General features: G+C 47.9%; 1 protein-coding gene across 1 annotated transcript in view; it reads right to left on the bottom strand.

Moving 5' to 3' along the window:
* Window positions 1-10265: 10265 nt before the first annotated feature.
* Xpd (general transcription and DNA repair factor IIH helicase subunit Xpd) overlaps window positions 10266-11155 on the bottom strand; it is a 77878-nt gene continuing 76988 nt past the window's right edge. The window contains exon 22 of the mRNA XM_075866860.1: window positions 10266-10435. Coding sequence (XP_075722975.1) covers window positions 10343-10435 — 93 coding nt within the window. The 3' untranslated portion in view covers window positions 10266-10342. The remainder of the gene's footprint in view (window positions 10436-11155) is intronic.

Consider the following 11155-nt stretch of genomic DNA (forward strand, 5'->3'; position numbering starts at 1 on the left):
GAAAACCAGAAGCGACGGCTGGCGTGTGCAAGTTTTGAGGAGGCGGAGCACCAAAAGATGATTGAGGCAGGAAGGGTGCTTCCGGAAGTGGTCGCTGGGGCCGGAAATCAGACGCCACAGTGGGCATGCGCAAGTTCTGAGGTAGCGGAACACCAGAAGGTGGTGGGGGTTGATAGGGTGGTGCCGCAACTGATGGTTGGGGATGAAAACCAGGCGCAGCGGCTGGCATCTGCAGACGTTGAGGAGGTGGACCACCAGAACGTGGTTGGGGCTGGGAGGGTGCTGCTGAAACTGGTGGCTGGGGTTGGAAATTAGACCTAACAGTGGGGATCTGCAGATTTTGAGGTTGTGGAACACAAGATTGTTGAGCCTGGGAGGGGGCTGACATATCCAAGGGTGAGTGCGGTTGGAAATACGATGCAAAATATGGCGTATTAATGTTCTGTGGTGGTTGAACACCCGCAAAAGGTTGCGGCTGGTTGTTACAAGATGTGGCTTGTGTAGCCGGAGGTAACTGTGTGGCTTGGGTAACAGCTTTCGGAAGTTGAAGACGTGGATTAGGTGCATTAGTGCGCATTCGAACGCCCGCTGATATTTGTGCCACAGAGCCTGGCTGTGACGTGGGTGAGACAGATTGAGGCTGGCCGATCACGTTGCCTTCTAAAAAAGAAGGTTCTGTTGCTGCTTGCATTGCAGGAGGCAAAACATATGGAGGCTGGCCAGTCAATGAAAGATTATACCCCTCCGCATAGTGATGTCGTGGTACTTGCGGTGTGGTTGTCATGCAATACGGCGATGCAAACTGACCAGGCGTGAATAACTCTCGAATCTGAGCAGCCGGAATCTTATGGAAAACGAGTGATGGATCAGCTATTGCCGAAGGCAGTGGCTGGTTAGGCATATACAGACCATACATGTCCAAAGCCGACCTCACTGGAAGTTGAAGGGGTGGAGCTGTCATAATAGAATGTTGCAGCATGTAGCTGGAATCGCCATGCAACTGCATGCGAAATATTGCGCCGGATGCCGTAACCACAGCAACAGAAGGTAGTCGCTGCGTGCCCTCTACGACGTTGTGCATCTGGAAGCCAGACAGTGCTTGTACTGAGTTTGGCAACCATTGATTCACATGCAGTTGAGGTTGCATGGTTGGGGGCATATTATTCATTTGTATTTGCCATGGCCCTTGCGTCAGATATGGCGGCGGTGTAGGCCCAAAAAGTTGCAGCGGCGTACTCGTCGTCCCAACCAACGTCCGCATTGCCGATGGCATTGGCATGAAGGAGCATGAAAATGCGGCCGTTCGTGGTTGGAATGGCCCACTTGGTGAAACGCTATACATCTGCATTCCCGGTGACGCTTGAAGCACCGGGTATAGTGGTGCTACCGAGAACCCTTGTATTTCTCCGCTAAATCCATGGGGCGTCAGGGCGAAAGCAGATGTTTCCATACGTTGTGATGAACCGATGGTGTGGACGCCACAAATGTCAATCGCCGGTTGAGAATGGCACTTGCGACACTTGAGCGAGATGCTAACCGTATTTACTGAAGAGTCTGTGTCTGAGACCGTCCGCATTGTCACGTCAGGATCTGAGGGTGACACTATTGTGACATCGGAATCGGTCAAGGTCGCTACGTCCAGCTCGGTAACCGGTACGATCTCGGCATCCTTATTTCTCATCGCAAAATCATGAACACTCGGTTCTGTGACAGCCTTTCTCGAACTCACAATATCCGGTGCCTCCGCGTGGTCCCTGTTCGCAAGGTTGCCTCCTGCCGCTGAGTCGGCTGCAAATTCGGAGCCAGCCTGCTCGCGGCTGTGCTTTGTGGCCCCTTTGCCTTCTGTGATTGACTGGTCTTCGCAATTGGAACACGAATCACCCCCGTAGTCAAGCGTACCGCCTCTGTGCCCTGCGGCCCAGTCGGTTATGCATCGGGGACACGCATCCTCCGTGTCTCCTTGTGTGCCTAGAGTCCCTCCTACTTTTGATTTATTCTCAGCTAATATAGAAGGCACGTTTTCAGTGTCGAGCGTGTTCGATAACTTCACTTGAAACTCTTCTAGGTTGTTTTCAATACTGAACTCCCCGCTCTCGACGCTTGATGCACTCTTAGCGGCTTTTGCCATTTGCGTTCTCTGATATTTTTCCACGTCGGCGTTGCCAGCGTTCGATTCATTCAAAAATACTTCCTCCTGAGCTTCTTCCTTGGGGGTTGATTCATTTTCCGGCTTGTCCAATGCGCTTGTCATCGTCGGACGGCGAGAAGTCCGGCGACGTCGATGCCGCCTTCGCCCCATCTGTGTATTTCTTAGTCGCAATTTCCGATACCTTGAACCAGGCTGCCCCGCAGGTCGCCGCTGCCTCTACTTTGAGTTTCTGAATATGGTTTGTTCTTTGTTGCCCACCTGCAAAACGAAACATGTTGCGTGAATAATATACTTTCACGAAGGCAGACCACAAAATTATAGTTGTTCTCGACTGCACGAGGTGTCGATACGACTGCATAGCCGTATCTATGGTCGTGCGATTGTGTTAAATATACTTTGTTTAAAGGCCACTCAATGTGCCTGAAAATTTTGAGTTGCCAAGCGCAATGCGTAGATGGGGCGTTCCTAATCACCTCTACCGAAATTTGCAACGCTATGCACCGCGAAAATCGGTCGGAGATTAACGCTGCTCCCCCTTGCTTTCGCGGGCGTGCGCCCTGAGAATGAGGGCATGACGTGCACGCATGAATGGTCCTACGTACACTGCAGTGTAGTGACATTGGTCCTCTACGTAGACGACCATGTTCTGATGTTGCCAACGACTTCCATGGTCTAACTAAAATTTGTTATAGGGCCTGGTGAGTGGCCCTTTCAGGACATGGGCTTGGCTGCGTATTATCAGAGTGAAGCGTCATCTCAATGCTTTTTGACGTCAAACACTTCGTGTACTTCTGATGTACCGTTATTATGTCCGCCTAACCGTGTGCCTAACTTGTGTATAATTCTATCAACTACACAAGTAAAAAACTCCCAAGCATTTCTCCGAGGGTGAACATGGTTAAGTGCGAATGCACGGGGTGATGCTATGAGGGGGGGTGAAGTTAAAATCCGTTGGCATTCGCCAGTGAGTTAACGTAAACTCCCCCGTGTGATCACATTGCGATTCCCAGGAACCATTAGACCCTCTCGAGAAATCTTGGTGAGTTTACGCGTATATGTGAGAGTAAATTCGCAATATAATGATGTTTATGTCCGCGGCCCACTTCGCCGGCTTGCGCTCGGCATCACGGGCCTTTCGCCGCACTGCCTTGTCTTCAACCGGCGCGACATCTTTAACGACGCGTGCAATGCTCGCATTCGACTGCGTTGCACTCGTTGTTGGAGGTATCGCAGTCGAGGTTGATGCGTGCGATGGATCCATACCTATGACGACTTGCCGATCTCTGCGTCACGGAGCGGAGGGCGGAGTGCGCGCAATCACGGCGCAATCACGTTGTGTGTGACGTCGCTGCACCGTTGCTACAGACGCTCCTCTGTGGCGCGTTCTGTCATGATTGGCTGAAGGCACCCGTACCTTCCACAGCACTGCTAAGAGCTTGTGAAACGGAGTATAAGCACGTGCGTACACATCTACATAGTTGTTTTCAACGATAGTTATAGCGCGAGAACAGAACAACGACACAGAGACAAGAAGGACACGAAGTATTTCTTGTCTCTGTGTCGTCGTTCTGTTCTCGCTCTATAAGTATCATCATGTCATACCATCTAGCCCAAGCTGCCACACTTCTAAAATGTTTTCAATGCGCCATGTGGCATATGTTCGGTCGTGCCGACGGCTATTGTGCAAGATTGCCCGCACTTCTCCGAAGGGAATCATGAGAAAGTGCGAATGCTTTTCTCACGCCAAGTGTACACGGCGTAGTTATTTTAATAACGTTAATTAATGACGGACGAGGTTGTGTACGTAAACAGCTCCCGCGTGTCTGGACAGAGTGTAGGAGAAAGTAGGTGCAGTGCTTTTTTTCACTCTCACCTGCCGGCACGCGGACACCACCAGACGCCTGACATGCCCCGACCGAAAAACGCATCCTCATTTAAAACAAGCTTAATTCATACCTGAACACTTTTAAATGTTCTATTTCTACGTTGAAAAGACATAATACGTCCTTACCGAGGTGTTGATAATGTGGCTTCCTCAGGTAGGTGTGGCGTGGAACGTCATTTAAAAGAACGTTAGATTCATGTCATGACTGCATTAAATTTTTATCGGGTGATATGCATGGTGCACAAAGCGAATATACGGGGAGCGGATTCCAGGCGAGGTCGGTGAAGCAGTCTCCACGAAACTGAATAACTTTCTTTACCGCACTCGTTCACGCCCTTCCTAGAAGCTACAGGCTTTGATCACAATATAATCGACGACCTCCCTGTAGGCTTGGAATCCCTTCTCCGCAATGAAAGAATAACAAAATATTTGTTTAATGAGTGACAGCGAAATACTTTGCCTCGAAGCCAGAGAGCCAGTGAGGCCAAAGGAAGTACATATTCCGTTTGTGTAACTATTTGTGTTCCCATGGGCGCGTGTGTTTCTGTGAGCGCGCGCATGTGGGTGTGTATGTATGCGTGTGTGTATGTGTGGCCATGTGAGTGTATCTGTGCGTGTGTGTGCGTATGCATCAGTACGTCTTTAGTGTGTCTGCATGTGGTGCGTCTGTGTGTGTGTGTGTGTGTGTGTGTGTGTGTGTGTGTGTGTGTGTGTGTGTGTGTGTGTGTGTGTGTGTGTGTGTGTGTGTGTGTGTGTGTGTGTGTGTGTGTGTGTGTGTGTGTGTGTGTGTGTGTGTGTGTGTGTGTGTGTGTGTGTGTGTGTGTGTGTGTGTGTGTGTGTGTGTGTGTGTGTGTGTGTGTGTGTGTGTGTGTGTGTGTGTGTGTGTGTGTGTGTGTGTGTGTGTGTGTGTGTGTGTGTGTGTGTGTGTGTGTGTGTGTGTGTGTGTGTGTGTGTGTGTGTGTGTGTGTGTGTGTGTGTGTGTGTGTGTGTGTGTGTGTGTGTGTGTGTGTGTGTGTGTGTGTGTGTGCGTGCGTGCGTGCGTGCGTGCGTGCGTGCGTGCGTGCGTGTTTGTGTGATATCATCATCTCGGTCTTTTCGTGAAAAAAGCCGTGGTATATGGCTATGAGGCACTCCTCAGTGGAACGCTCCGGAAGTTTCGACTGTCCGCTTTTCATTAACATGTACTTACACAAAAGGGCTTCCAGGATTTCACATCAATCACTATATGCGGGCACCCCGAAACGGATCGAACACACGACTTTCGGGGTGAGCTGAAGGGCATCGTATTCACTGTACACCGCCACGGCGGGCGTTATTTGTACGTGAACGTGTATTTGTATGTGTATATCTGTGTGTTCGCACCCGCTAGCCTTTAGAAGGGCATCTGTCACACTACGAACGACAGTGCGTTTCAGCTCACCGTTTTTGATCAAAGCATTTGATGGCACCAGGAGACTGGCGGCTGCAGTCCCATCTCGAGTGACGCCGTTGAGAGACGTGACAATTAAGGCTGCGCCACCCAGCACAGACTGGCGAGGCTTACTCAGTACCGTCGATCACTGCTGATGCATTGCAGACGTTGATGCAGAGCCTTGATGCTGTTGGCGCGCACTTTCTCTTGGGCTTGGCCAAGAACCAGACTGTTCTACAAATAGATTACGCATAAACGAATTTGATTAAAGATAGATTTTGAGGAGAGAAGAGTGCGTGGGCGGCTACGTTACATGTGATGAATCCACGAAGACGAAGTGGTGTAGGTGGTGGTCGCTGCTTATGAAAAGTCCCCACTACAGGGCCCAGTTTCTGGAGCCAGAGCCACCTCACACCAGAAATGCAGCAGCTGTCCTATTGGTATAAAGCAGAGCTAGGCGACGTGTCCCACAAGCGCTATTTTTAGGGGCGAAGTTCGCTAAGGTCGAGGCTTGTTCATTGGTGTTGTTCGCCGTATCTCAGCACATGCAAGGTACCCACTATACGCCATGACAATGACGCCAATGAAGATGACGATCACGGACTGACTTGCGTCTCCCACAGTGGGTATGAGCCACAAGAGAAGGTCAACAAGGACTGGCTTGTGTACTATACGACGTCTCGATATGCTCTGCGAGGCATTTCGTATGACTGAAAACAACAAACCACTACCAGGGGTAAGGCACAGACCTCGTCTTCACCCACTTCAGGATAGATCCGGTACCACAAAGCAGTAATAATGGCAGCAAAGTGAAATTCGCAACTTAACATCTTAACACTACATGCCTTTTATGACCACTGGACATTTTATGTAGCTGTGCACCATTTTGTCAGTCACTTACATACATGAGTGGGGAATGTCACGGGTGATTTACGATAACACCGAACGATCCCACTGCTTTACGAACCCATCATCATTCACTTCGTGGATATGCTTACCACACGAATGTGGGAAACGTTTCACAGCTCGGTACTCGATAAAACTCACCCACTAGCTCTCAACGCATTACAACTTGCACAGAGTTTTCTATCTCCAACGTACATGGTCTACATATCTTACCCAAAGTCAGTAAAGCAGGCAGAAGCTCAGGGGTTAGGAACAGGGGTTCCGGAAGTATATCTGAAGAATGGGAGCGACGGATATATATATATATATATATATATATATATATATATATATATATATATATATATATATATATATATATATATATATATATATATGTTTTTGCTATGGCGATAAAAGGAGGGGTAGACGTCGTAGCAGCAGTTAGTGGGGGGAGGGGGCATGCCCCCCGGTTTCTAACCTATGGGAACGACGGCCCCCACTGCCCCCCCCCCCGGTATTGGAACCCTTGGTTAGGGACACTTAGCTTCGCATTCTCATTTTCCTGGAAGGCGTTCCGTGAACAAAAATTGCTCTTTTCTTTCCTGAGAGATGTTGCTTGCTGTGCATCATAGCCAAAAGACGCACAACCTCACAGAAGCCCGCTGCAGTAATTGAATTATCGTCTGTTTAGTGTCAGGCAGTCTGAGTTCCGGTTTCGGAAAGCTCCGAGAAAAACCAGCGGCCAGCAGAGCCGTATGTGAAGAGAGTACGGCGAATGGGTGGGGCAGTGACGCATAGCAATTATACCGGCTACGTCACAGCCATTCCTCCGCTCTGGCGCCGTCCGCCATATTTACGCTACCTGCGTAAATATGGCGGAAAGATTTTGAAGGGCAATAACATTGAAATAATAGCAAATACTGGCTCCTAATGCGGTGAACGCGGGCTCCTAGCCAACTACGTTCTAATCGGAACAGGTGGCCTCTGATGACGTGTTTAAGGGAGCTCGCTTCACTGAACTTTTGCTGTTGGCAGTGGCGCCACCACCGACATTTTTGGTTTTGCGTATAAAGGAGCTCCATGGTTGTGAGCGACAAACCAGCGATCAGTGAGCGAAAATTCGAGGTAGATCCAATAAAGACCGCAGCCGGAGGGCATTGCACTTTGACCTTCCTTGCGGCACAGTGTCGGTCTCACCGAATGGCGAAGGCAAGTGGACATCTGGAGGGCGATATAGCAAGCGCGTGCAAACGTGAGTCTGTGTGCACGCACGCACGCGTCTTCATGCGTGCGTGAGCGTGCATTTGCGCGTGCGTGTATGTGTACGTGTGTCAGTGTGAGCATGCAGACACGCAAGCACAAACACACGGTACTTGCACGCACACAAACACCCGTATACATACACACATTCGCGCGCACACGCACAGACACGTGTGCGCACACAAGCGAACATTGTGAATGCAAAAATCTCTATAAATTCACGCAACCAGTGTATGCGTAAACAGCCAGGATGAATACAGAAGCCTAGCGCACGCTACTTCGAGGTTTCATAGTTGCTGCCCGTAGATATACGCCCTTGGAGAGAACTTGTCGATTCTTTCATCTCGCCGCTCTCCGCCCCCACGCGGCTCTCTTTCCGTGACGTCAGCACTCTCTTCTTGCCGGCGGCGGTAGCGCGCAGTGGCGGCCAGTCACCATCACCTCGAAGCAGCGTTGTGGGCCAGTGTATTCATCCCGTATTCAAGCCAAGAGCGTGGCCAGGAGGTGCCTCCCCCCCCCCCTTTTCCAAAAAATTGTCTGGCTACACACCTGATTCATGCGAGACATTTTTTTTACGTCAGTCTTTGTTCCCCTAATTTGTTTCGCTGATTAAAAAGTTTTCCTTTTTACCTTTCAAGTTGAGGCTTGTTCGATGGCATTGTGCGCCGTCGCTGACGATGATGCTGATAACAATGAAGAACAAGCGCTTTCCAGACCAAACATTCTCATCATGCCACCAAGGCAGAGCACATGCAAAGTAACGAATAACGAATACGTGACAACGATGAAAATGATGGTGGTGATGATCACAGACAACAGCCATCTTGTGCAGTACACGACGCCTCGATATGCTCTACGATGCATTTCGTAGGACTGGGAACAATCGACAACCACCAGAGAAACTTGCCCAGACCTCGCCTTTGCCAACTTTAGGTTAGATCCAATACCACAAGGCAATATAATAATGAAGGCGAAACGAAATTCACAAATGAACACAACATACCATTAATGACCAATGAACATTGTTGTATATAACTGTACAAAGCCTTGGCACTCACTCACACGCATGAGTGGACAATGTCACGGGTGAATTACGGCAACCCAAAACGATTGCTCTGCTTCGCCCACTCATCATCATTCCCTTCGAAACTTTTGAAAACTTTGCCGAGCCTATTATGCTTTTTTATTCTTGTCAAAAAAACCATACGTAGTCCTTGGTGTTACTGCTTTCCCACACTTCCCCACAGTTATACAAAGCATCAGTATTAGGGTCGCTTGATTTGAACCATTTATTTGGTTTACTGTAGCTACTAGTTGATTGAATGTCCTTATTGTCTCGTAATTAGTCATTTTGATTTTTGTACAATTGTGAGAAAGTGTTGTGTTTGGAATTCCTTGGCTTCAAACTAGAAAATCTGACCAAACATGACTCGTTACCACACTTGTGATAACATCACTCTTATCGAGATTGGCTAAATATAAGTTAATCTCTGACAGACTAGAAGCGGCAACACAAGTGTGCAAGTCAACATGGCCGGAAAAATTTGGTACGCTCATAAGCTCAAGAAATTTTACTCATAATTACATTCTCCAAATATATTATTGAGAACTAACAGACAATAATATCCTTGTCACATGGCAAATCTAATGTCATTCACAACAAAATACAATAAATTGAACCTAATGCCATTTCACCTGCGTGCTGTCACACAACGAAAACAATTGTCATTAACATGACGACCATGACATTAGCACTCCTGAGCCATGACTTTGGGAGAAACAAAGCTGTTAACTCGCATTTAACATGAACATAGCTACAAAATAAGTTCTTATCTAGAAATGTTCTCCCAGAATATAAATGCAGCCATTTTACACAACTTTCCACAGCTGCACAATACAAATGAAGTCAAGCCAAGAGCAAGTCAAGGGGGCAAAACTGACCCGCCTTGCTGCAGAAATAAGATGGCGGCAGCAATTTCATGTTGTAATCACCAGTCACCACAACACAGGCATTCGGACAATCAACACCGGCGATACAGGCAGCAACAACAACACAGCACACATGAAACATTTGGCGTCCGGCCGCTGTAGTTTAAAAGCTTTCATTTAGAAACTTTCGTGCGTGCTATTACATCATCAAACCACCAATAAGTTAATCTAGTGAAGAATACGATATATACAAATTCCAAAGGTTTCATATAATGCATGTACATAGGTTAACAGCCATCTTCCTGAACTGTCTCTGGCATCTGAAATTGGTCTGAAATCGCATTTTGTTTGAAATTGAATGAGACTGTGTTTCATGAACTCATTCAACAGAAAATGTCATTTTCACTAAATGGCATTCGTTTGCCTGTGTGACAGCAAACATATAACATTACAAATCAACAATATTCCCTGTAAATGACTTTGGATTTGCTGTGTGACAGACAATATTTCCGTGGAAAGTACAGAGAATGATGTCATATATTTATGATATAAATGTGAAGAAAGTAAAATGAACGAAACATAAACTGCCGCTAGCAGTCTGCCAGCCGCAAGTTATTAAAGAGTCCCCATCAACAGATGGCCCCTGGTAGTGGCTTTTATCCTAAAAAGCCACACCTATATACTTTACCAAAGTGTTCATCTAGCAAGTCAGACATCCAGGTCTTCCACAAACAGCCACCAAATGTGATTAGATATTTTATTCAATAACTTTGATGATGGGAACGATGCCAGCTAAAATAATCACCCCCTTCCCTTCTGTTCAGTGAAGTTGCACCCTGCTTTCCAGTTTTTTCTTTACTTCTTCCGACTGCAGTTGTTCAGCTGTGAGCAGAGACACCCCGAGTTGGTCCTCCTGCGGCAATGGAGACGATGCTTGAGCACAGTGCAGAACAGTGGGCCTAGACAAGCACTACAGTGCGCTCAAGATGATTCAATCTCTGGTATGAACAATCGATGGGAATGCACGAACACATGGCGAATAGCATCAAAACCAACGCATGGCGATTCGAGCAACCACTGTTGGGAACGAAGAAAAAAGGGCGCCACAGTCACGACTGGTCCGAGGAGAATTTTTTTTGCCAAGCAAAACTGGATCGCATTTCCACTTCACCGCTTCGGTTGCACTAGCTCAAAGACTGTGATGTAAACAACTGGCCGCAAATTCAACATGGTGGCGAGGGCGTCAGCGGTGCCTTGCGTCGGCACCATGGCAAACTACGACAAATCTCACGGCTTCAACAAGGATGCATTCATTGAGAGTCTGGTCTTTATTACGATCACCAAGAACACTGGAAGTAAAGAAGGTGCAGCAGCAGCAACCCGGCATGCCCCGTACATAACCGGCTAAATCCTTCGTCATCGCTACCGCACGTGTGCTCACTCATGTAGTTTCTTCTGGCGTATCTCCCAATTTAAAGTTTCAGTGTCCGTGCTTTGCATGCATAACTAGAGCACGGTAAGAATTTCAATGCTAAATAAACAAGCAAATTAGAATGAATTCTCATAGCATTGAATGCCGCGGCGGCGGCGGTATGTACGAGAGGCAGAAGGAATGTGAACGTTTTCGACGAGC

This window comes from Rhipicephalus microplus, chromosome 6, assembly GCF_043290135.1.
Source record: "Rhipicephalus microplus isolate Deutch F79 chromosome 6, USDA_Rmic, whole genome shotgun sequence".
In the NCBI taxonomy this organism is placed as follows: domain Eukaryota; kingdom Metazoa; phylum Arthropoda; class Arachnida; order Ixodida; family Ixodidae; genus Rhipicephalus; species Rhipicephalus microplus.